The 23642-nt window shown below is 39.1% G+C and overlaps 3 protein-coding genes, 2 long non-coding RNA genes and 1 pseudogene across 8 annotated transcripts; 4 read left to right on the top strand and 2 right to left on the bottom strand.

Moving 5' to 3' along the window:
* Positions 1–157: 157 nt before the first annotated feature.
* On the top strand, positions 158–3824 carry LOC124342613 (ABC transporter G family member 20-like). The gene is made up of 12 exons (XM_046795653.1): positions 158–408; positions 476–713; positions 806–1228; positions 1293–1386; positions 1463–1860; positions 1935–2145; positions 2229–2406; positions 2474–2589; positions 2669–2739; positions 2825–2913; positions 2981–3157; positions 3223–3824. The coding sequence occupies exons 2-12, from the start codon at positions 532–534 to the stop codon at positions 3528–3530; spliced, it is 2247 nt and encodes a 748-aa protein (XP_046651609.1). The 5' UTR covers positions 158–408; positions 476–531; the 3' UTR covers positions 3531–3824.
* A 735-nt stretch (positions 3825–4559) lies between these two features.
* LOC124342608 lies at positions 4560–9545 on the top strand (annotated as a pseudogene).
* Positions 9546–11708: 2163 nt separating this feature from the next.
* LOC124342667 (putative fatty acyl-CoA reductase CG5065) lies at positions 11709–13976 on the bottom strand. The gene is made up of 8 exons (XM_046795757.1): positions 13782–13976; positions 13466–13714; positions 13255–13400; positions 12995–13179; positions 12795–12930; positions 12483–12729; positions 12158–12411; positions 11709–12088 (listed from the first exon to the last, which is right to left on the bottom strand). Exons 1-8 carry the CDS (start codon positions 13974–13976, stop codon positions 11863–11865), a joined length of 1638 nt encoding a protein of 545 aa, XP_046651713.1. The 3' UTR covers positions 11709–11862.
* Positions 13361–17265, top strand: LOC124342682 (putative fatty acyl-CoA reductase CG5065). Of its 3 annotated transcripts, XM_046795782.1 has the most exons (10): positions 14301–14719; positions 14782–14900; positions 15139–15278; positions 15348–15596; positions 15665–15813; positions 15872–16041; positions 16125–16257; positions 16337–16580; positions 16639–16892; positions 17016–17265. In XM_046795782.1, exons 2-10 carry the CDS (start codon positions 14885–14887, stop codon positions 17155–17157), a joined length of 1497 nt encoding a protein of 498 aa, XP_046651738.1. In that variant the 5' UTR covers positions 14301–14719; positions 14782–14884; the 3' UTR covers positions 17158–17265. The 3 variants fall into 3 exon arrangements, with proteins under 3 accessions (XP_046651739.1, XP_046651738.1, XP_046651737.1); XM_046795783.1 differs by lacking the exons at positions 14301–14719; positions 14782–14900 and adding an exon at positions 13361–13422; XM_046795781.1 differs by lacking the exons at positions 14301–14719; positions 14782–14900 and having other exon boundaries at positions 14908–15278.
* A 125-nt stretch (positions 17266–17390) lies between these two features.
* LOC124342994 lies at positions 17391–17980 on the top strand. Its single transcript, XR_006919073.1, has 3 exons — positions 17391–17564; positions 17627–17759; positions 17825–17980. It is a non-coding gene; the product is annotated as an uncharacterized LOC124342994 (long non-coding RNA).
* A 1373-nt stretch (positions 17981–19353) lies between these two features.
* On the bottom strand, positions 19354–20445 carry LOC124342928. Of its 2 annotated transcripts, XR_006918985.1 has the most exons (3): positions 20307–20445; positions 20038–20252; positions 19354–19627 (listed from the first exon to the last, which is right to left on the bottom strand). It is a non-coding gene; the product is annotated as an uncharacterized LOC124342928 (long non-coding RNA). The 2 variants fall into 2 exon arrangements; XR_006918984.1 differs by lacking the exon at positions 19354–19627 and having other exon boundaries at positions 19758–20252.
* Positions 20446–23642: the final 3197 nt, after the last annotated feature.

Raw genomic sequence — 23642 nt, 5'->3', positions numbered from 1 at the left:
TTCCCCTTGCGCAATTTTCGTTCTGGACATCCGTATTCACTTACGCCCATAACAGGTTTTTTTTTTAAATTATTATATATTTTACCTACAGTCATACTCTTCAAGCTGCTGGAGGCTTTTACAGTATGTGGGTGAGTATAGTTGCGTTCAAGGACGATTTTATATGTTTGGGTTATTTTGCGTTTCACGAGTAGACTCCAGAAAGCTACCACCATTTCATGTCCATTTTTGAAACCATTCGAACCGTCTTAATACTTGTTCTCGCAAAAAAAGAAAGAAATAGAGACTAATCTTGTTGTATTTTACCACCATTTAAGTTCATTCAGGAATCGGCCAGAGAGGAACTGCGTCTTTTTTAGTGCTTCCGTGTTTATTTCCGTCTGTCTTGAACACAGCTACCGGAAGCTGGTAAGTTTAGTAGAATAATTACATCGTTGTAATAACTTTTTCATGGGCTTCGTACTTCAAACAACAGCAAAAGAAGATCATCTCTTTCGGCCAATCAGGAAATTGGAATTTTCTTTTACTAAGATGACGAGACGTGTGGAATTTGTTTCACCGCAAGAATCCAGCCAAGAAGAAGCGTTCAGCAAAACAAGTGATTTTCCAGCTCAGGGTGTTCTAATCCGCAATGCATGTAAAATCTATGGCGTCGGCAAGAAGCGCTGTGCCGTACTCAACGGAATCGACATGAGCGTTAAGAAAGGAACCATGTAAGACAAATCTGATTTTAAAATTGTGTAAGATGTGCACACGACATAATTCGGCATGAGTTTATAAATAATCGATGGCTTTGATATGACAGATACGGTTTACTTGGTGCAAGTGGCTGTGGTAAGACGACCCTGTTGAGTTGCCTCGTCGGACGTCGCCGGCTGAATAGCGGAGACATTCTCGTCCTGGGATATGAGCCTGGATCACCGGAAAGCGGAATCCCAGGTCCAAGGGTTGGCTACATGCCACAAGAACTGGCCTTGTTTGGTCACTTCAGCATCAAAGAAACACTCCACTATTTCGGCCGCATCTACAATTTGAAAACGGATTTCGTCGACTTGCAGTTGGATTTTCTGTCGAAATTGTTAGACCTTCCCCCGAGTCATCGTTACGTCGGGACGCTGAGCGGTGGCCAACAAAGACGCGTCTCTTTTGCCGTCGCCCTTTTCCACGAACCGGAGCTGCTCATCTTGGACGAGCCAACGGTTGGCGTTGATCCTCTACTCCGGCACAGGTAACTATTTGAATTTTCCCGCCTTAAAAAAGCGACAAATTTTGTAAATTAATTGTGTACGCAGTATATGGAATCATCTTGTCCGTCAGAGTGTCGACCATGGTAGAACAGTGATAGTCACCACCCACTACATCGAAGAAGCTCGACAAGCCAACACGGTACAATTTTATAGGATTCCTTTTTCATCTACCTACGACGTAATAATTTTGATATCTTATTGATCCAATTTTCCAGATTGGGTTGATGCGATCCGGTCGCTTGCTGGCTGAAGACTCCCCGGAGAATCTTTTACGGGAGTACAACCTGTCATCATTGGAGGATGTTTTCTTGAAACTTTGTATGGCTGACTGTGGTAACGAAGACAAAACTGCCAACAGGATCCCAACACAGCAGCAGTGCACAGAAGGCATTGATAACGTGGCTTTTCATCCTAGTAGCAGTGAACTGGACATTTCTGGAACGGAAAATTCTCGGCGACTAAAACTTGAAAATCAAACAAGTTTTCCCAATTTGAATGGAACGAGGGTCAGCAAACGGCCAAATCGAATTTGCAAAAAGTCTGTCCTACCGTCTTCTAATCGACTGAATGCACTCATTCGAAAGAATGGCTTGCAAATGTTTCGAAATATCGGGTACGATACATAGCCTAAAGTTAATTATTTCTCATTCATCCTGGTTAATAATTTCAAATTTTTATCCTTTATAGAATGCTGTTCTTTATCTTCCTCATCCCAGCTATTCAAGTAATCCTCTCATGTCTGTGTTTGGGGGGAGATCCTTCATATCTCAAATTGGCCATTGTCAACGACGAGCTGGATCCGAGTCAGGATCGCATTTGCAACTACACGACGACCTGCACTTATTCCATGTTCAGTTGTCGCTATCTTCGGTTTATAGACAACACGACGGTCATCCAGGTTGAATTATTTCCACTTTAAACACTATAATAAGAAAACCATGGATGATTGAATTAACTTAATGAATTTCCTTGGATTTGCAGGTGCCATTTCAAAGTGTCTTGGAAGCTCTAAACGCGGTGAAACGAGGGAAAGTGTGGGGCGTGGTCCATTTTCCTCAGAATTTCACGAACGAGTTGGTGGTCCGACGGGCGGATGGAAAATTTGCGGATAAGGAAACGATCCTCGCCAGTCGCATTGCCATTACTCTTGATTCTTCCAGTGGGTTTATGACCTTTAATTTTAATTTTAAATCCATTTGACGTTGGATTCCTTTGATTCACGACAGGTCAGCAGATTTCACTGAGTCTGAAACAGAGTCTGATTGAGGCGTTTGAAGACTTCAGCAAAGACATTTTGGCGGCTTGTTCTTACGAACCAACAGCCCTGGGAATTCCCGTCAAGGTATAAATCAATAATGAATCAAATTAATCTTATTCTATCATTTTAAAATGCAATGTTCAATTTCCCATCCGCTATTCAGTTTTTAGATTCGATTTACGGTAAAAGTGAACCGTCTTTCGTGGAGTTTGTTGCTCCCGGAATCCTTCTATCGTAAGTCAATGCATGAGTTTCTGACTCCTTCATCTTCCGTATAATTCTAACGCTAAAAAATTAACTGCCCCTTTGACATTTGTAGGGCGATTTATTTCATTGCCGTCTCCCTGACGACTGCTGTTTTTCTCAGCGAACGAAAGGCGGGGTTCTTCGATCGTAGCATAGTCGCTGGTATGGAAATTGTCGGATTCTTTCATTTAATTCTCTATAATTCAACACGAAATTATTTGTCAAACAGGTGTCCAAATGTCTGAATTTATGATTGCTCACGTTGTCAACCAACTTATTGTGCTGATTGGTCAGACGGTTTTCGTCTACATATTCGCGCTCCTCGTATTCAAGATTTCCTTCCACGGCAGTTTAGCCCTGGCCGTCCTCATCACTCTCCTTCAAGGGCTATGTGGCATGTCCTTGGGTAATTAGCCAATTGATATTTATTAAATAAGCTGCTGAAATTATTTGGGATATTTGATTTCGCAGGTTTGATGATTGCATCTCTGTGTGATGAGTTGACCAGTGCCATCCAACTCTGTCTGGGCAGCGTTTATATCAATCTTTTTGCAAGTGGCATTTTGTGGCCCACGGAAGGTATGTCAGTCTACCTGCGCTACATCTGTTACGCAATGCCTCAAACGTATGCTCTCGAGTCGCTGAGAAACATCTTCGGGCGAGGGTGGGGCGTTGAACGGCCCGAGGTTTACGGGGGCATCTTGATCAGCTTTGGTTGGATTTTCTCACTTCTTGGTTTGGCTCTCGTGATTGGTCGCATTCGCAAATACGCAGGATAAATGTATTAAAGTTCATCGAATATTAGAGGCCATAAAAGCGGTAGAAAAGCATAAAATTATAAAACGCAATTCCTCTTTAAGTATGGGTGTAAAATGTAATACGCGTGAAATAAATGCGCTGATTTATCAACTTAATTATTTGCGTGCTGATGATTTGTGCATCCTCATCTAACGTAACAAGCCTTAAACGCATTTCCATGAAAGTAAACGCCACAGTAATTGTTAAAAATGTTAGCAAGTCTACCATTCAATGTCTGAAAATCATGGTTTGAATAATAATAAAATATTAGATTATTAGAAACTCTTCAGATTTATTTTTTTAGGAATTCTCGCCAAATTGAAAAAAATATGCAAAATAAGAAAATGTGTCGTAATAGCAATTCAGTTTGATCTATTGGTTCGAAAATAGTTAATCTTTAAATCAATTCATGCTGAAAATACCTTGAAAAAGTTTTGCAATCATTTTTAGTTGCTGTTTATCTCTAAGTTCGAAATAAAATTAAAATGACAATTCCAACTGCACAGGCTATTATATCTATAACTTATTATTGTTTATTTGTGGAGTGTGTATACCTATTGAGGCTAATATGATGCGCTTTCTGCAGCACGACTTCATACCGTAAAGCGCAATCGATCAAACAACAATAGATTTATTATTCTAATATTAACATGATATTTTTTTTTCTTTAAAATCTTATCCTTTGATTGCGTACACGTGTTTTTATACGACCTTGAGTCCTTGAATAACGTGGAGGCGAATATTTCACCTTTGGAAGTGAATGCGAGTCGAGCGGAGTCAAGATCAAGGCATAGTACAACTATACTATACTCTACGTACCAAACTGAAGAAAATCAGTTCTGCTGTTAGCAAGGTTATTCCCGGTTATTCCTTTACGCCGATTACTGTGTGTAACCAAAAAGTAGAAGGCTTTCGCTGTTCGTACATTCCGGCATGTTTTATTTTAATTCCCGAAATCTTTGACAAATCGGAAGTCGAATGCTTTATAATCGTTATGGAATCAAGGACAACTGTGGGATGGGCTTTGCAGATTGCAGCATTGACTCGAACATTACTTTTTAGCTGCCAGTGTTAATCTTGTGCCCAGTTGTCTGCATCCTGTAGGGATAGAAACACATAGATAAAACGCGCTAAGAATTTTAAACAAATACACAACAGTTTTCTTAGTGAATCGGACGTACGAGACGTTATATGTGGGAATGTCATCGCTCGCAATTTAAGAGAGAGAAGTGCAAATCAACCACGATAGTCTTACTAGAAAAATCATTCAGCCTGTTCCTTAGTACTGCAATCGCCGATTAGTTTTTAAGAAAAGACCAACGAAATTATTGCAATGAATAAAGGAGTCCTTGTCCAAAATGCGACTAAAACCTATGGCGTCGGAAGCGGTAAGTGTGCAATACTCCAAGGGCTCCACATGAACGTGATGAAAGGAACAATGTAAGAGATTTATGATAATGAATATTACTTCATTTATTATTGTGTTTGTCATTGAAAAAGTAATAGTTGTTCATGCTATATTATTGAATGGAAATGTTGCTCTCCAATTCTTTTAATTTATTTGCAATTTCATTAATTACAGATACGGTTTGCTCGGAGCCAGCGGTTGCGGTAAGACGACCCTGTTGAGTTGCCTCGTCGGACGTCGCCGACTGGATAGCGGAGAAATTCTCGTCCTAGGACATACGCCTGGATCACCGGAAAGCGGAATCCCTGGTCCAAGGGTCGGCTACATGCCGCAAGAACTGGCCTTGTTCGATTACTTGAGCATCAAAGAAACGCTCCAATATTTCGGCCGCATCTACAATTTGAAAACAGATTTTGTCAATTCGCAATTGGAGTTTCTGTCGAAGTTGTTGGATCTTCCCCCGAGTCATCGTTACGTCGGGACGTTGAGTGGTGGCCAGCAAAGACGCGTCTCTTTTGCCGTCGCCCTTTTCCACGAACCGGAGCTGCTCATCTTGGACGAGCCAACGGTTGGCGTTGATCCTCTTCTTAGACAAAGGTGATTGGGTTAACAATTGCGCTTCACATAAGCGACAAGTTAGTAAATTAATTATTTATCTCAGCATCTGGAATCATCTTGTCCGTCAGAGTGTCGACCATGGAAGAACAGTGATAGTCACCACTCACTACATCGAAGAAGCTCGACAAGCCAACACGGTAATAGCTCCATACAAAAAAGACTTTTAAAAATCTATGGAACTGAAGTGAAAAAGATTGGAATGGTCATTTTCTGTTTGATATTAATGAATAAATAATTGTACCGTTTTCCAGATTGGATTGATGCGCTCGGGTCGGCTGCTCGCGGAAGACTCGCCGGAGAATCTGCTTAGGGATTACAACCAAACTTCGCTGGAGAATGTATTTCTGGAGCTCTGCATGAAAAACGACGAAAATAAACTCACTTCGATTGTCACAAACGACACAAGTTGTAACCAGACTGACTACAAAAATGAACAGACACAGCATTCGCAGGGAGGCGTTGACAACATGGTCTTTGACGAAAGCGCACTGTCAAACGTAACTGAAATGGATATCGCCATCCAACTTCAGAATCATAACAATTGCGACGTTATATCACCAACTGATTCTTTTGTGGTAACAAAATTACTATCCATTTATTCATTTTTAGCTTTCTATGTTCTATTAACCGATTGATTTTGAAATTCCCTCTCTGCCGAGCAGAACATATCACAGTTCAATCCTGCCATCTGTGTCACGACTGAAAAGTCTGACCGGTCGGGCGGAAGCGAAACGAGTAGCGGACTCCAATTTACTGGCAGCTCAAGCAGTACGACTTCCGGCAAACGTCAAAATTAGCCCTTCCGGGTATCCCTGCCGTCCCCGCATCGCCTCGTTGCGCTCATTCGAAAGAATTACTTGCAGACTTTTCGAAACATTGGGTGAGCGTTTTTACACTTTTCATCAAATAATTAATTACTGACGATTTGATTATTTTCTGACGATGAAGGATCGTCCTATTCATCTACTTGTTGCCCCCCTTTTTGTCAACTGTTTTTAATGCGACTCTCGGACATGACCCGACTGGCCTCAAGTTGGCCATTGTCAACGACGAACTGGATCTGAGCCAAGGCCGAATCTGCACCAGCAACACAACGGACTGCACTTATTCCATGCTCAGCTGTCGCTACCTTCGCTACATCAAAGATAACATCATTCAGGTCATTTTTATTTTCCATGTGGCTGGACAAACTGCCATGGAATTAGAACTCTTTCCTGATTGTATAGGTCCCATACGAAAATGTATCAGAAGCTCTGGAAGCTGGAAGGAATGGCCAAGTTTGGGGTGTGATCCATTTTGGACATAATTTTACAGAGGAATTTGAGATTCGACAAGAGGCTGGAGATTCAGCAACGTTAGAAAACATTATCCGCAGTCGAATAAGCGTCAACATGGATTCATCCAGTGCGATTATTTTTTAAACAATTTTTAATTAATTTAGGTATAAATTTGGCCTAAACAAACTTTTATTGTTTAGATCAAATCATCTACTCTTCCATCGAAAAATGGATTTTGGAGGCCTTTGAAGATTTTTACAAGGATTTTATGAGGTCGTGTGAACATGAGCCAGAGGCTGGTTTTATTCCGTTGGAGGTGGGTTATATTATTATACTTTTCCATATACTGGACGGCTTTATGTACCGTATGCGAATAATTTCATTAATTTAAAAATGTTAGTTTCTTGATCCTGTTTACGGCCAAAATGATACCCCATTCACTGAATTTCTGTCTGCTGGAATAATTATTTCGTAAGTTTTTATCCATATAATTTTCGTTCCATAATTCATTACTTTCTTTTTAAAGTCTTGTGTACTTCATGGGAGTCTCATTAACGGCTGGTGTCTTTATTACTGAAAAACAACAAGGTCTTCTTGACCGCAACTTGGTGGCAGGTAACAACTAAGAACTAACACCTCGAATTTGAACTGCGAAAATAGATTTTAATTCCGAATTTGGTTGATCTATTACAGGTGTGCAGATGGCTGAAGTTCTGATGAGTCATTTAGTCAATCAATTTACCGCAATGATTGGTCAAACTGCGTTGGTTTTCTTGGTTATGTTATTGATCTTTAGCATTCCGTGCCAGGGGAGTTTGGTTCTAGCTGTATTCATTACTTTTCTTCAGGGTTTTGTGGGAATGAGCTTCGGTAATTTTTGTCTTCATTTTGCATTTGATTATTTCACTTAATAATCAGTTAAATATATTTAGGTTTACTGATCGCCACTGTGTGTGATGATGAAATTGGCGCCCTTATACTTTCGCAGGGAAGTTTTCTTCCAATGACAGTAATCAGCGGAATTTGGCCAATCGAAGGAATGTCGTTTTACTTTCGCTATTTTGCATACTGCTCGCCGATGACGTATGCCATTGAATCTTTAAGGTGTGTTTTCACTCGAGGATGGGGAATAGAAGAAACCGACGTCTACGTGGGAATCTTAATCAGCATTGCTTGGATTTTTTCCTTGTTAAGTTTATGCTTGATTGTTTTACAGAAGCGCAAAAATTCTAGATAAAAATCGAAAATCTGGATGAAAGCATTCAAATTTTGGTATACTCAGTTTGAACGAATAAGAAAAATTGTATTTCCATTTATTTTATTAGCCATTTCGGTCTTCGGATCGACGATGACGAAATACTTTCTGTTTCTAACTTTCTTTAGGTTCATAAGAATTTTTGTAAAATTTGATGAACAAGTTATTATTAATAAACCTACTTCAGTTTTCCAAAGAGAAAATTCAGTTTTATTTGACGGTCCGTCACGACAATAAATTTGATTATTCCCGAGGACGGGTAAGAAATCGCATTCCCGCGCAAATGAATCAGCTGAGTCAGCTTCCAGTCGACTGCTGAGTGCTGATCAGCTGATGGCCTGCTGCAGTCCAATGCTGATCGTGATGATTCATTGACGGATTGACTGATCCACACGTTGACGTGATTTGTGACTGATTGCTGATTCCAACCGGTGTTTGAATAATAATCACCAAATATTCGTCGTAACATTTGACACCGTTTATTCTAACGTTAAAAAAAATCGTGGTGGATCCCTCGATCATGATCTGAACATCTGATGTTCTTTGTCTACAAAACCAAGAACCCTATTAGGTACAAGAAAGTTATCAGCAATATTATTTTCATTAGTTAATGTCTTGTATTGTTTACACAATGTAGTCAATAGATAAAAACAGAAAAGTAGCCGTCAAATGCAAGAGGTTAGAAGTATTTTTTTACTGAAATGTGTTAAAAGCTTAACCTGCTGGTTATCATATTAATTTTTTGTGGATCATTTCACACTTTCACAGGTTATTACCACATCAATTCACAGCAAACGGACTTGACATCAACTTTATGAACACGGAACCTGTTGTGTTGAGGGTGTCAGTGGGTGTCAGTCAATTGTTAGAGATTCTTGTCTGAAGACCCAAGACAAGTTCTTCTAGGCAATTATGTTGGAGCCTGTAATTTGAACACACGTTGGAAAGAAGAATCCAGTAAATTGCACACATCTGTGTCAGCTCTTCCGGTATCAAATCTAATACTCCAACCTTTCTTCGGAATTTCTTTTCAACAAAGACTGTAAGTGAATCCATCAACTGCTTTTAATTTTTAAATGTTATGTGTAAGTTGAGATATGAATAGAATTTTGCAAGATTGCTTATGTTTAACGTAAAACAACTCGAAGTTACACAAAAGAGCGTAGAAGAAAAATAGCCTAAGTCTCATGACAATAAGACGGCTTGTTAACCTGGCTTAAAACTCTTTCCCAGACGATTGTACGCAAATCGAAATTGAAAGTATTCTGCTTTGCATTCGACATCTTGTCCATCAGCTGGGCAATTGTACATAGATTAATGTGTAGGTTTTCTAAACCAAAATGGCATCTCCCATTCCTGATGGCATGCCTTGGTGTTGAATTTGAACGCAACAACTTAACAGTCAACTCTTTTTGCATTGAAATTAAATTTATTCCACATCTAATTTTTGGCGAGTAGGTTACTAGAATGCGATATTCTCATTTATTCTTGCCATTTTGGTCCGGCGCCGATGAGATTTTAGGTTGAATAACGTAAGATTTTTGTAAAATTTGATAAACAAGTAGAGAAAAAGTAACTGGTGGCAACCGATCCACCAGCAGTAAGCAACGGGAAAATCACATTCGATGAATATCAACTGGAAACAGTGGATCAATCCCACGACGAATTGTGTGATCTGAAGGGTGGTGAGATGTTTCTTCCAACCGAGGAATTTTTGATAGCGTGGTCCCATCGCTGCCATGAAGTAGTAAAAAGTACATGCGGCGTGAACGAACGTGTTGAGAAAAATAAAAAAAGTGGCGTGTCCTCCGAAGACGAATCTGGCCCCAGGCCAAGTGTTGACCACAATCAATCCGTGATGGATGACGTGAAGCGTCGTTATTTGACTGAACTTCTTGCGAAGAACAAAGAAGAGCGTGTCGATTAAATCGAAGAATTTCAAAATATAGAATAAGTAGCTTGCCCTGAGCATTCTCAAAGCTGATTCGCTATTCGAATAGTCAACTGGCTGACAAGTGAAACTGTAATTGCCACTGAGCCAGCCGTAGCGGCCTAATTCGTAGAATAACCAGCCGTTTGAAACGATTTGAAATAAGTTGTAGACCAATAAAGCCTCCTTTAGCTTGTAAGCTGGTCGATCTTTCATGTATTGCGGACCCATATTTTGACGACGTATACGTAAGACAGGCAGATCACGATTGGCATTATTGGGGAGTTCATCAAAGGCCAATCGTCCACTCGTTTATCTGGTGGTTTTTATGAATATACACGTAGAATAAGTTAAAATGCACACGTTTTATTTTAATAATAGCGAAACCACTATACCTCGTAATTCCCAGAATCTTCTAATTTCATGTAGGGTCGTTTTTATGATTGACATCATCGTGTAAGAAATAATCGCAGTAGCCTGAACTGAAATGTCCTGATTGTTCTCAGAACTTCAGTAGTATTTATTTAAGTGCTGCTGTTGTGCTGAAACGTTGCACCGCTTCGATAGGTATAGCCTTAGTAAGCAGTCTATATACTTTTAAAATTTTCTCTGATTTGGAAATTTTAATTTGCATAACCGTATACTAACTACTTCCATGCAAAATTAACTTGAACAAACAAGAGATTCACCTTACTGAGCCTGGTATGGACTCACTGCGAAGAGATTGAAAAGGCTTTTGACGTAAATATACGTGTACGATCAAGCATCTTATATACTGCAAGCATCTTGTAACAGAATATGCTTGCAGCTATTATGCACGACTAACTGTAAAAGACAGTTGATATGATTTTTTTTACGAGTGAGGCTGCAGTGGTGCTTGTGAATTCCGGGTCAAAGCACATCCGTATTGCCAATATCTAGGAGCTACTGGCATGTTGTGAAATGCGCAAATTTTTACTCGAGATGTAAACTTGTGACCGGCACATACAGCAAAAACCGAAAGTACTAACGGTTTCAGTATAGACGCGCAAATACCAAATTAGAGGATAGGCATGCTTAGGGCATTTATTTAATCCGTGAAACAAACGGTAAAGCAAAAATAGAAAAATTTGAACGGGGATTTACCTGTATCAGGATGCTCGTTTTCACTTTAGAAACGTTTTGGTTGGGTTTATTTGTGTTGAATGTTAGAGAGAAACTTCATTTACAACTGCTCCGTATTTGAGGGAAATTGTATAAATCTTTTACATTTTTGTCAAAAACGTATAAAAGCTTACTCGTGCGGATTAGTTATACTTTATTATGGCTGTGGTCTGTGGGGATTCCAGAAAAAAATCAAAAGTGATACATTGCAAGTCGAAAGTAGTTTTTTTTTAATGTTGATATACGATGTTATTTGACAGATAAGTTATACGCATTGACTGTCAGTTTTCCACGCTTTGAAGACAAACAATCAGCACAAGAGGAAATCGCCATTCACTATTGCACTCAGATTTCATCTTCTGCAAAAGGTGCTCACCGAGAGCTTTTGTTGTGCAAGTATTAACGTAATAGCTGTTTAAATATGAATGATACTGTACGTAATTTCTACTTCGTCTCAGTATACCGCACCCGACATATATCGCACGATTTATCTGTCGCAAAGAAGCTTTGGTTGTACAACAGCAAATATTTCAAATTTCAACTTGTTTTATTATACAACTGGATAAAACATTTTTTAACGATGAAGAAGTAGTCATAGTTCAAAGGCTATATTATTAGTAAAATGAAGTTCTATGCGTTTAATTGTTGTATAAGCTAGCCTGTATGTTTGTAAAAATTCCACTTACAATTCTAGAACTGATTTTAGTGGAAGGATATGTGCTGTTTTTACTCCGCAAAATGTTTCATTTTCTAAAATATCTTGAACGGTAGACGAGTTATTTGTGTTTTGGAATAAAAACGAAACTATTGACGAAGTCTCCGTCGTGAATTTGGTCCAGAGGGCGTAGAAGAATAATAGCACCAGTCCCAAGATGACAAAACGAACCACCATTCTTAATAGTTTCATCCTATTAGAAACAGAAAATTCAAAATTAATGTTTCAGAATAACAAATTTTTTTTTAAGGGTTCATATAACCTGTTCAAATTCTTTCTGGCAGCAGATAGGGAACTCAAATCGTCTTTGAAAAGATATTCACGAACTCCAACCGCGAAAGTAGTCATGTATGTCTCCCAGTCAATTTTTCGTACGTCAAAGTTGAAAGTATTTTTTTCTTTAATTGACATCTTGTCCATTAACAGGACAGGGTTTTGGCTGGGGAAATTCCACTCGCGCATCGTATAAAATTCTAGACAAGACATCATCTTGTGGGCTCTTTTGAATAGCCGAGCCTTAATAAAAACAACATTTAATTTTACTGGTCTATGCTGCTTGAATAACGTAACTACAGAGAGAAACTCACCACGAAAGGCTTTCTCCCACACAACAGAGCGATTGTGTCGAAAAAGAGAGCCGGCAGATGGTGATATAGGACGATTTCAATGTTGAAAAGGAGGCGATTTGTTTGGAGCTTAATGTTGGGATACCTCATGATTTCTTTGCACGGAAATTCATGAACACCACGCAAACCCCAGTTTCTGAAATCTCGCCAAATGATGGGGTTCAAAGAGCCAGATGAGCAGTTATACACCCGAATTAGATTGGACGATCTATGTAAAAAATATATAAGTTAATAATAGAAAAGCGCAAAGAATATCCAATGCTTAAATTTTACTTCGCACAAGTTGCTTCATCCCATGCTGCCGCTATCATCAAATTGATTGGAAAATCAACAGGAATAATATCGGCAATAAGTTCAGGATCGACTCGTACAATTTGAATAAGCCCTTTGCTTGTTCCAGCCATGGTGCCTGTATAAAAATTCCACCACGGATAACTTAATTTAGCTACTTCCTCTAATTACATTTTTCTTACCACTAGGTCCATTGAAATTATCGATCCAGCCAGGCAAGGGCTCCTGTACAGCAGCAGTGACCATGGAAGGCCGAACAATCACTAGAGGAAGTCGTTGTTTACCGCTTTCGAACGTCAAATCTTGCAGAAGGTGTTCCCCCAGAGCTTTCGTGTAAGCGTAAACATTCGGGCTTGTTCCGACCAATCTGCCAGAGGTATCATTTTAGTCAATAAAAAAAATATAGGTGCCAGAAAAATTATTTCTGATGTAGAATTTTTACTGATTCGTAATGCTGGCCAGGAGCTTGTCATCCATGCAGTCGATTAAATCCAGCAGCTTTTGAGGATCAAGCGATGTAGGATAGACTTCCTCCTCAATCGTATCTTTTTCCACGTTGTTGTACGTGGTGGAGACGTGCACTAATGCCTGAATTTAAATAATGCCACAGGTAATATTGCACAGTAAAGAAGGAAAATGTTTTGAAAATTTACCTTAAGGTCCTTTAATTGCCGACAGAAGATGGCCACTCTTTTCGGTCCTTTGACGTTAGAGTTGATGGCGCTTCTCAGATCGTCATCAAACGTGATACGAGCTGCTGAATGGAAAACGACCGAGACATTCGCAACAAGTTCTTGCATGTCGGAAAATGAAATGCCGAGATCTGGCAAAGTAACATCGCCGCTTATGGGAATTATTTTTTTAAGGGCGTCGGGTTGATTTTGTCTTAGCCATTCAAACAACTAACCAAAATCGAAAACACATTTTTTATTAGGTTAAGCTGATGTGCCATTTTGTGGTCTTCATTACCTTGCATTTGATCATTTCCTGAAGACGGAAACGGACGTCCTTGTCAGTTTTAGGTCTAATCAATAAGTAAACACGGTCTATCCCAGGACAAGACCTGAGGAGTTTTTCAACCAAAACTTTCCCCATAAAACCAGTTGCCCCGGTAATGAAAATTGATCGACCGGTGTAAAAATCTTGGATGCTGACCTTCTCCATTGTGCCAATTTTTTATTTCACAGATTATTTCCTATTTTCACTTTCTTTCCTATCAAATTCGGAAATTTTTATTTTTGCAATCCTACTTTACTTACGCACCACCTATTTTTATGTAACAGTTGCAGAATTAAAGTGAAGAAAGTTAGAATCAACTTACTACTGAGCTCATCGGACAAGCTGCTGGAGAGAGTGAAAAGATTTTCGACAAAAAATTCGTGTACGCAGTCGTCTTATATACTGAGGCTAAGAGGAGAAAAGAACCGTTAGATGCGCAGGTACACGAACAACAGTAAAAAGAAATTTTTTTTTTTAGATATTATCTTTCTTTTTAGTTAGTGGTGAAAGCATCCTTGCAACTTCTAGGTCATAGCGGCTCAGCTATCCATATCTTGCAGCTATCGCTCGTGTCGTTGTTGCGAAATGCGAAGCACGAGATTTCAGCGCATTTCAACTTGTGACCGGCAAGTTCAGAGCCAACTAACGGTTTAGAAAGAAAGTACCGAAGAAAGAGCACGCTCAGGGCATTTTATCCGTACGGAGTACATAGAAAGCAAGAGGCAGCAGTTTTCATCGGGGGTTTACCTGTACTGACCTGTACCAGGATGTTATGTTTTCGCCTCAAAAACACGTGGATTTTTTATTTGGTGGCCTTTGGAGAGATTTCAGAGAAACTTCATTCAACTCACCATATTTGCGTTGAGTGTGCAGTTGTTATAAAGGGTCCAACACTCCAATGCTTCAAGGTGAAGGACCGATGGAATCTTCGACTACACAATAAAACCGCTTAATAAACATACTCTTATAGGAAGGGACTCCAGGACAAGTGGGTTGGACTACGCAGAAATAGGTGATGACATCTACGAAAAGAACAACAATGTTGAGGATTTAAGCGTTCAAGTTTGGTTGCCATGCTGGTCTCTGCAAGTAAGTTTCTGCTGAGGGGAGAAGAAATGCATAAAAGTAGCGAAAGTCGGAAGGAGTCATCGTTATACTACAGCAGCACTGGTGGGAATTGGTCTAAGAAAAGAAAGTCTCCTTTCACTCTTTTCGTTTGAAATCCGCACATCAGCATTAATTAACGTCTTCTATATGGCAGAATCTAAGGATATGAGCCAATTGAGCATTGGCGAATTTTACGGAAATCGATCCATTTTTATTACAGGAGCGACGGGATTCATAGGTAAAGTTCTGGTGGAGAAGATTTTGCGATGTTGTCCTGGCGTGGAGCGTCTCTACCTGCTGATGAGACCGTCAAAGGGTCAAAGCGTCGATTACCGCCTTCGAGAATTCATCCAAAATGAGGTAAGCCAGCATTCTGCTTTTATTGAACTAACGCCAAAACAGAAATGAGTTCCTAAAATTGTTTTGCAGATATTCAGTAAGGTCAAAGAACAGCAGCCGAAAGGGATGGAGAAAGTCACGGCCGTGACAGGTGACATCACAATGCCTCAACTGGGGTTGTCGTCATCCGATTTTCAGCTGTTGATTGAAAATGTTTCTGTCGTCTTCCATTCTGCTGCCACAATCAGATTCAACGAGGAACTTAAAACGGCTCTCGTTATGAACGTGAAAGGGCCGATGGAATTACTTGAAATTTGTCGCAAAATGAAACATCTTGTGGTTGCTAATTGCTGCTATCGCCATGATTGGTTAATACATTATCAACTAATCCTGTCTATCTCTTTTAGGCATTTGTACACGTGTCAACTGCCTTCAACAATCTGGACCGGGAGAAAATTAAGGAAGAGGTTTACTACAATCCGAACGTGAATCCAGTGAAATTAATTGAATACCTCGATGGTCTCGGCGACGAAACACTTAAAAATATGACGCCAGAGTAATTAAGAATGATGACGTTAGAATGTGGACTTATTTTAATATCTAAATTTTTCTAGACTAGTGGGTGAGTGTCCAAACACGTATGTTTATACCAAAGGCTTGGCCGAGCAACTGCTGGAAACTAAACGTGGAAGCGTTCCGTTGGCAATTGTCCGGCCATCCATCGTGACTGCGGCTGAAAGTGAACCTTTCCCTGGTTGGGTCGACAACATGAACGGTGCAACAGGTGAAACGAACTGAATGCCTTTTTTTCAAATCTTTTTATAGCATAACAGCAAATAAGAGATTGCCTATTCCTACAAATGTTAGGTGTAATCGCTGGTATCGGAAATGGATTTATTCGCGTTCTGAAAGTAAAAAATAATCTGGTGGGCGATTGTATTCCAGTTGATTATCCAATCAATTTGTTGATTGCTGTGGCTTGGTTCATAGCAACTCGAAGGTAAAGTTAAAAAAAAAAAAGCAGTTTTGATAACTTTAATTTTGGAAACCTATAAATAATTTTGCTGGCATATAATCAGGCCGTCGGGCGTTCCCGTGTATAGTTGCACCACTGTTCATCGAAACCCACTGACGTGGGGTACGCTAAAACATTGGGTCTTGCAATCTTGGTTGAAATTCCCTACAAAAGATATGCTGTGGTATCCTAGCGTTCATTACATAACTAACAATCTTTCGCTCAAAATCAACCAGACGTTGTTTCACTATCTGCCAGCCTACTTGATGGACTTGTTTATGCTAGCGACGGGCAAACGCGCAAAATGGGTATGATATTTGCAACGAATTTAACTTGGTTGTGAATTATTTGAATCATTAAATGCAGGTCCGGCTCTACATGAAAGCAGATAAAGCTATTTCTTCTCTTGAGTTTTTTACGACACATCAGTGGCGATTTATTAGTGACAACCCAATTCATTTATTGGAGGAGATGACCACCAAAGACCGGGAAATGTTTTACTTCGATGTCCGAAATATAAACTGGCAAAGTTACTTGGAAAATTACATCCTAGGTATTAGGCAATTTACCCTTAAAGATGATCCTACCACTCTTCCCGCTGCCAGAACAAATCTCAAAAGGTATAGGCTACACTTAATTTGCATCGCTAGCTTTTTTAGCTATGTTTTTCAACCTTTTCAAATAGTTCCGTCAGTATATACTCTTCCTTTATATCTCGTGTTTTTTTAAAAATCAATTTCTAGGCTGTACATGGCGCAACTCTGTATACCACTCCTGCTGTCAATTGTTATTGTTTTCGTTTTCAAAAGTCTTTTACTTTCATTTATTCTTTATCATGGAAAAACTATTTGTTTTGTTACTGAAATTTTTTCCTTTCATATTTGAAAACAACTAACGTAAACAAAGAAATACGTTAATGATTTGGAAATATTTTCTAAACAATCAAACGTAAAGATTCGCGATTTGCACCAATAAACTAGCTGAAAAATTCTACACGTGTTGATGAAATTAGACAAATTTTAACTTGACTGACGCAAATTTCAACAAAAACGAAGCTTTGCAATACATCCGTTCCGACGGTTCCGTACAGTCAAACGTGGTAATCGTGAGTTATCGTGAGGGAATCTTTTGGCTGTCGGTAGGTGGCTAAAATGGTTTGTCCCCCAGCCACCAGGTGTCGCGAGTGTCTTCGTGAGGACGATAAATTTGTCATTTGTTTCCGAAACGCTGACTGAAAGTGTATCATTCATTACGGAATTGCGGTGTCGATCTACATTTTCAGACATGAAATGGTAAGGCTAGTTTGGATTAATTAAATTTAATTAATCTTAGACGTTTCTATCTGAATTTACAGGCAATCTGGCATATAATTTTACTTGCCCAAATAATGTGACGACGTGGGTCGAAACTGCTGTCCAATGTCGGCCATTGTTTGCTGTACCTATACGGCTGCACATCTCATCTCGTGCAGAAATACTTCAGAGGTAGTAAAATAATGTTGTTCATAAATTTCCCTGCAATAATGCAATAGGTTTTATTAGTTGATGTTTAGGTTGGAGAAGGAGATTCCTTTGCTCAACTGTTGCAGAAATTGAGAACACGACAAAGGCTGAGCTTCATGGCTGTTGTATCATAAACAGTTTTTTTGCAGCCAGCTGGTGAAAGGTGTGATCAAGTCAAGTTGAGCTGCAGTTGCTGTATGCAGTTTATCTAGCTGGTATTATCCCAGGTGTTCATGGTCCACTGCAGGAAAACTTCTGGAATTGTTACTGGTTGAACATGGGAAGTATTGGGTTATTTGTTTGTTTTCTAAATTTGTATTCAATTGACAAGTTTACAATTAGATTAAATTGTAGAAAATTAGGGGTAATATTTCTTCCATCCAAATAATTGTTTCTGTTAAAAAGATAGCCGCATTGTTAGTCAGCTTCCACCAAGTTTTTTTTTTTTTCAGTTTTCTTCCAATCAAACTGGAACAAAAATTCCCACTCAGTATTACCAAGTTTTCATAACATATTGTAAGTATATGTACAGAATTCTTTCTTGGTTTCTTTTTCAATTTAAATGAATTATTATTTAAATTAAGTAAATTTTATTATCAGTACCCATTTTCCCATTTCAAAATGTTATTGGTTCATTAATATTCTTTTGCTTTGTAGGAGTTCATGGTCAGTTGGAGCTGTTTACGTTGTTGCTGTTTGGTGTCCAGTGGTTTTGCAGTCCCTTTCCAGTTGAGAGATGCTCTGAAATGGAGCTTGTGCAGACTTGCAGTTCAACATCACTCTTAAATGTTTCATTTGCCTATGTTGGTGTCCATGCATATGCTGTGTTGAAAAGTTGGTTTGAATAGTCTATGTTGCCTGATGGCTGTCGGTCTTGTTTTATCGGCTGCATTTTGTCGATATGTCGTCTCTTGCTACCTGTACGCTGTACCGGCGTTGAGGTAATGCTTGATGTTTCGTTCAGTTATTGACTTTTAATTAAAATCTCTATTCTTTTTTTCAGTTTCATCGTTTGCTGTCGTTCCATAGACTCGATCCATTGGCAAAACTGAGGAGAGGTTGCTGAAATTCAAGACTCGTCAATAAATTATGTAGATGTAGACAAATTACAAGTGCATATCTGGGCTCCCTTCTTCAGTGGCCCCGTTTCCCTAAATAACCACTAACCAACCAACCAGGAGGAAGGGAGATGTTTGGTCGAACGGGGACTTGCAAGGCGCATGATCTCGATGATCTGTTGGAGGGTCATGAGTCTAAGCCGGAAGCCTACTATGACACACTGCTCTCATAATAACTGCTCCTCAGCTCTCTTCGCTCTTTTTCCGGTTTCTCTTAACCATGGCCGGGTAATCTCCCTGGTCGAGTCAGTCGGGCAGTGTCTCCCCCTGCTTGACTGACAGCAGTTTGGACTGGACGGTCTGTTTAATATATTATTTTATATAAATATGTTTGTTAATTTTGTTGATTTTGTATAAATATATGATGAAAAATAAATCGAAAAATGAAGCAATTGTAAGTTTTTATAAATGGTTTATTTATTAAACTGCTGACATGCAAGCAGGGGGAGACACTGACCGAACAGGAAACAAGAGACGAAACATCGACAAAATGCAGCCGATAAAACAAGACCGACAGCCATCGACAACATTGACTATTAAACCCAACTTTTTAACACGGCATATACTGCACGGACACAAACATAGGCAAATGACACATTTAAAGTGAGATGTTGAACTGCAAGTCTGCACAAGCTCCACTTCAGAGCATCTCTCAACTGGAAAGGGACTGCAAAACCACTGTACACCAAACGGCAACACCATAAACAGCTCAAACATCAAACTGACCATGAACTCCTACAAATCAAAAGAACATTAATGAACCAATGAACCAATAACATTTTGAAATGTGAAATATGGTACCGCTATTGAAATTTACTTAATTTAAAATTAATAATTAATTCGAAATGAAAAAGAAACCAGGAAATAATTCTGTCCATCTACTTCCAATATGTTATAAAAACTTGGTAATACTGAGTGGGAGTTTTTTTTTTTAGTTGGATTGGTAGAAAATAATTTAAAAAAAAAATCAGTGGAAGCTGAGTAGCTGACCAACAATGCTATCTTTGAACGGAAACAATTATTTGGAAGGAAGAAAAACTCTAATTTTCTACAACTTAATTTTATCTTATACTTGTCAATTGAATACAAAATTTAAAAAAAAAACTTAATTCCCAAGTTACAACCAATAACATCAATCAAATTACCGATTCAAGAAGTCTTCCTGCTGTGACAATAGGAATAACATCAGTTTGATTAACTTCATGCAGCAGCTGCAGCTCAACTTGACTCAATCACACTTTTCCCACCTCATGAATAAAACAAAACCACATTGATGATACAACAGCCATGAAGCTCAGACTTTCTCATGTTCTCAATTTCTGCAACAGTTGAGCGAAGGGATCTCCAACCTGGACATCAACTTAAAAAACCTGTTACATTATTGCAGGAAAATTGATCAACAAAATTACTTTACTAGGTCTGAAGTGTTTTAGCACGAGATGAGACGTACAGCCGTGTAGGTACAGCTAACAATGGCCGACATTTCGGTGAAATGGACAGCAGTTTCGACCCACGTCGTCACATTATTTGGCCAAGTAAAATTATATGCCAGATTGCATGTAAATTCAGATAGAAGCGTCTAAGATTAATTAAATTTAATTAATCCAAACTAGCCTTACCATTTCATGTCTGAAAATGTAGATCGACACCGCAATTCCGTAATGAATGATACACTTTCAGTCAGCGTTTCGGAAACAAATGACAAATTTATCGTCCTCACGAAGACACTCGCGACACCTGGTGGCTGGGGGACAAACCATTTTAGCCACCTACCGACAGCCAAAAGATTCCCTCACGATTACCACGTTTGACTGTACGGAACCGTCGGAACGGATGGATTGCTTACCGGAAACTCTGTTTCCGAAGCTTAACATCACGACTCACGAGAAATGAATAATTAGATACACATCATATACAAATAAATCTGATGAGATTGAGGGTATCCCCATTACCCCCAATCTCCCCAACGGTCCAGACAAAAAATAAAACTTAAAATTTTCTGAAAAACATCCTCAAGTTGGCCAGCTGCCGTCCACCAAACCTGGATTGTACTTTGTCGATCTTTTCGTCAATCAAAGTAAATTAAAATTTTTAAAACTCTGGGGGATTTCTTTCTTAATAAATTAGTTGATTGATTTATAACAGGTCGAAAGAATCAACATCGATTTGCAGTCGAGTGAGTCGACCCTGGTTACGTACTAACACTAACCAACTTGACATCAGTAGTCTACGAAGAACCTGGAAAACCGTCCGCCTTCTTCTTCAATTAATATTTGTTACAAGAATCAGACCGGAAAATTTTGAAGAAAAAAGTTTTAGAAAGCATATATCCTATTGATAATGGGTAGTAGAACTCGAATTCAATTAAAGTTTTCTTTGAAATAATTGGTAAGCCTATCACAAGTTGATCTTCGTGCCCTTTTTCAATACGTCACGTCAAAGAGACGTTCTCAATAAGGTTTCCCTTAGAGTAAAATTTAGTAAACAATAAAACAACGTAATATCACTGATCACATATGGCAATACTTATTAAAAGAAAATGTTGACGCGTTTCAAATGACCGGAAATTAAATAGGAAGTAGTCAACTCAAGCAGAAGATCAATCAACAAGTTCGTTTGAAATGGGAATCTTTTTGTGATACCTCGCCAGAGCTTATGGAATCTGAGACATTTCGGCCAAGGTCAAGCCTATACCAACATCAAGTTATGGAAATAATAAAAATATAATTCTAGCTAGCAAAAGGAGAAAATTATTTCAGAAAGCAATGGTAACACTTATTTCAAACAGATTAAAAACCCGTATATCGAATGCAACCACATAAATTAACCCTTAGAGAATAGAGAAAGAGTTTGAATTTCAGCAATGACAACATTTTGTAGAGGAGCAATGGAAATATATTTGGAACAACCAATGACAGGGTTTTGTTTCTTCATTTTATTTGTAAGGTCATTTCGAAAAACAAAACAAGAAAAAAAAATTACTGAAACTGAATCTGAAATCTGAATAACTCAACTGCATTGTGCAGACGCTTTTTCAATTCCAACATCACTCTAGCGGTAGACTCTTAAACTGGCATGATAAATTAAAAGAAATGAAATTTTAATTTTATCAGCTACAAAATACAACTAATTTAGTTCGTAAAATATTCCGTTCACATTGCACCCATCTTTTGATTCCAATAAAAGTGATTCTATTAACGTAATAAAAATTGCGCTTTTCACTCACAAATGTAAAAAGTAAAAAAACTTGGCTATGAAATTTATTGTAATTTGATCGTTAGCAATAACCGGCATTTTGCTGTGCACAACATACGGAACTTTTAATTGTTTCTTGGTTATCTTACAAATTTCATGAACAACAACTATTGAATATTCAAAGATATTTTCAAAATACAATTGCGCAATGTTGTATTGCGCAGTTGCATTGATGTTGCATTGCGTAATTCTGGATTGCGCAATACACGTCTGTATGACGAGCATCACCCACAACTCCTTTAAGTACAAATTAATCAATTCAAAATTAATTTAATTAAGTTGAATGTAACTGAACATTCAGCGTATAAATAAAATCTTTGATATTAAAAAGATTTCAATAGTTTTCGAGGTCAAATTAATATGAAAACCAAAGTTGAAAAGGGCAAAAGTTGATTGCGGACGCCCATGTCGTTGGCCGAGGTTATAAAGCCTCGACGGTTCTGCCCACAAAATCACGAAAAATTTTCTCGAGCTATTGAGCAATTTTCTACCAACCTTCAACCAAACTCTAAAAAATGGAAGTTATTTTGGCTTGCTTGTTTGTTCCTGTGTGGGCGATGTTGATTTTTTACGAACATGAAAAAGATGAGCCTCGTTCCCAGAACAAGTCTGTTGCCTCTCCGGCAACTCCCAACCAGACTGTAAAGCGCGGAAACTCTTCAGCCGAATCGATCACCCCGGCTCAGACCGTGAAGAAACGCGACTCGAAACATAATTCGGTCTTGTCCGCATCCATTCAACCTGACAGGAGATTCCACCGATCCTATTTCGCCGCCCTGCCAACAATCATTGAAAACCAAGAAGAAGAAGATCTTGCGGCGGAAGTAGAGAACTTGACGGCGGAACTTGCCAAGTACGTTTTGCAGCAACAACAGCAATCGGCTTGTTTACCTATCGATCAAACCAACCATCAAGAAGAAGCGAAGCATGATATTCTCTGTGACAACATGACAGAGGTGACGCAAGAGCGGGACGAGCTTCAAATGCAATTGTGCACCCTGAATAAGGTACTGTCGCAAGAAAACGTAAAAATCCAACATCTGAAAAAACTGTTGAGAGAAAAAGAAGATATCTCCACACAACTTGCCAAGGACAAGGCTGAGAGTAATTTGGCTATTGAACATCTGAACAACTCCTACGAAAACCGTATTGTTGAACTGCTAAACGAGCTTGCGGTTGCCAAAAATACCGCGAAACCCATCACCAAAGAAGTCGGATGTGGAACAGAATTGGAGTTGGCCGTTGCATGCACACAGACGGAATGGATAGCCAAAGACGTTGGGTGTGGCACAGAAGAAGTTATGCCAGATCCGGCTCAAAGCCGTAGTACCGGACAAGAAGTAGTCACAGACGAATCCTGCGGGTTTACATTAGATTTTCAAATCATGCAGCAATGTAAGAACCCTCGACGTTCGTTTTCGATCCCGGCCCGCGAAAGAACCAAGCCGCCCGCCCCTGCCGCTCCAAAAGCGCAGGTTCACTTCCCCGTCGGAGA

Source organism: Daphnia pulicaria, chromosome 6 (assembly GCF_021234035.1).
Source record: "Daphnia pulicaria isolate SC F1-1A chromosome 6, SC_F0-13Bv2, whole genome shotgun sequence".
Taxonomy (NCBI): Eukaryota; Metazoa; Arthropoda; class Branchiopoda; order Diplostraca; family Daphniidae; genus Daphnia; species Daphnia pulicaria.
This window is presented reverse-complemented; position numbering and strand designations above follow the sequence as displayed.

Bases quoted from the DNA above. Each gene is read 5' to 3' on its own strand.
- LOC124342613 (XM_046795653.1), top strand. From the start codon at position 532: ATGACGAGACGTGTGGAATTTGTTTCACCGCAAGAATCCAGCCAAGAA. The intron at 1,861-1,934 runs GTACGATACATA...TATCCTTTATAG, and splicing joins CAAATGTTTCGAAATATCGG to AATGCTGTTCTTTATCTTCC. The intron at 2,407-2,473 runs GTGGGTTTATGA...GATTCACGACAG, and splicing joins CATTACTCTTGATTCTTCCA to GTCAGCAGATTTCACTGAGT.
- LOC124342667 (XM_046795757.1), bottom strand. From the start codon at position 13,976: ATGGAGAAGGTCAGCATCCAAGATTTTTACACCGGTCGATCAATTTTC. The intron at 12,730-12,794 runs GTAAAATTTAAG...TTTTTTACATAG, and splicing joins GATGAAGCAACTTGTGCGAA to ATCGTCCAATCTAATTCGGG. The intron at 12,412-12,482 runs GTGAGTTTCTCT...GTTTTTATTAAG, and splicing joins GTGGGAGAAAGCCTTTCGTG to GCTCGGCTATTCAAAAGAGC.
- LOC124342682 (XM_046795781.1), top strand. From the start codon at position 15,066: ATGGCAGAATCTAAGGATATGAGCCAATTGAGCATTGGCGAATTTTAC. The intron at 16,042-16,124 runs GTGAAACGAACT...TACAAATGTTAG, and splicing joins CAACATGAACGGTGCAACAG to GTGTAATCGCTGGTATCGGA. The intron at 16,893-17,015 runs GTATAGGCTACA...ATCAATTTCTAG, and splicing joins GCCAGAACAAATCTCAAAAG to GCTGTACATGGCGCAACTCT.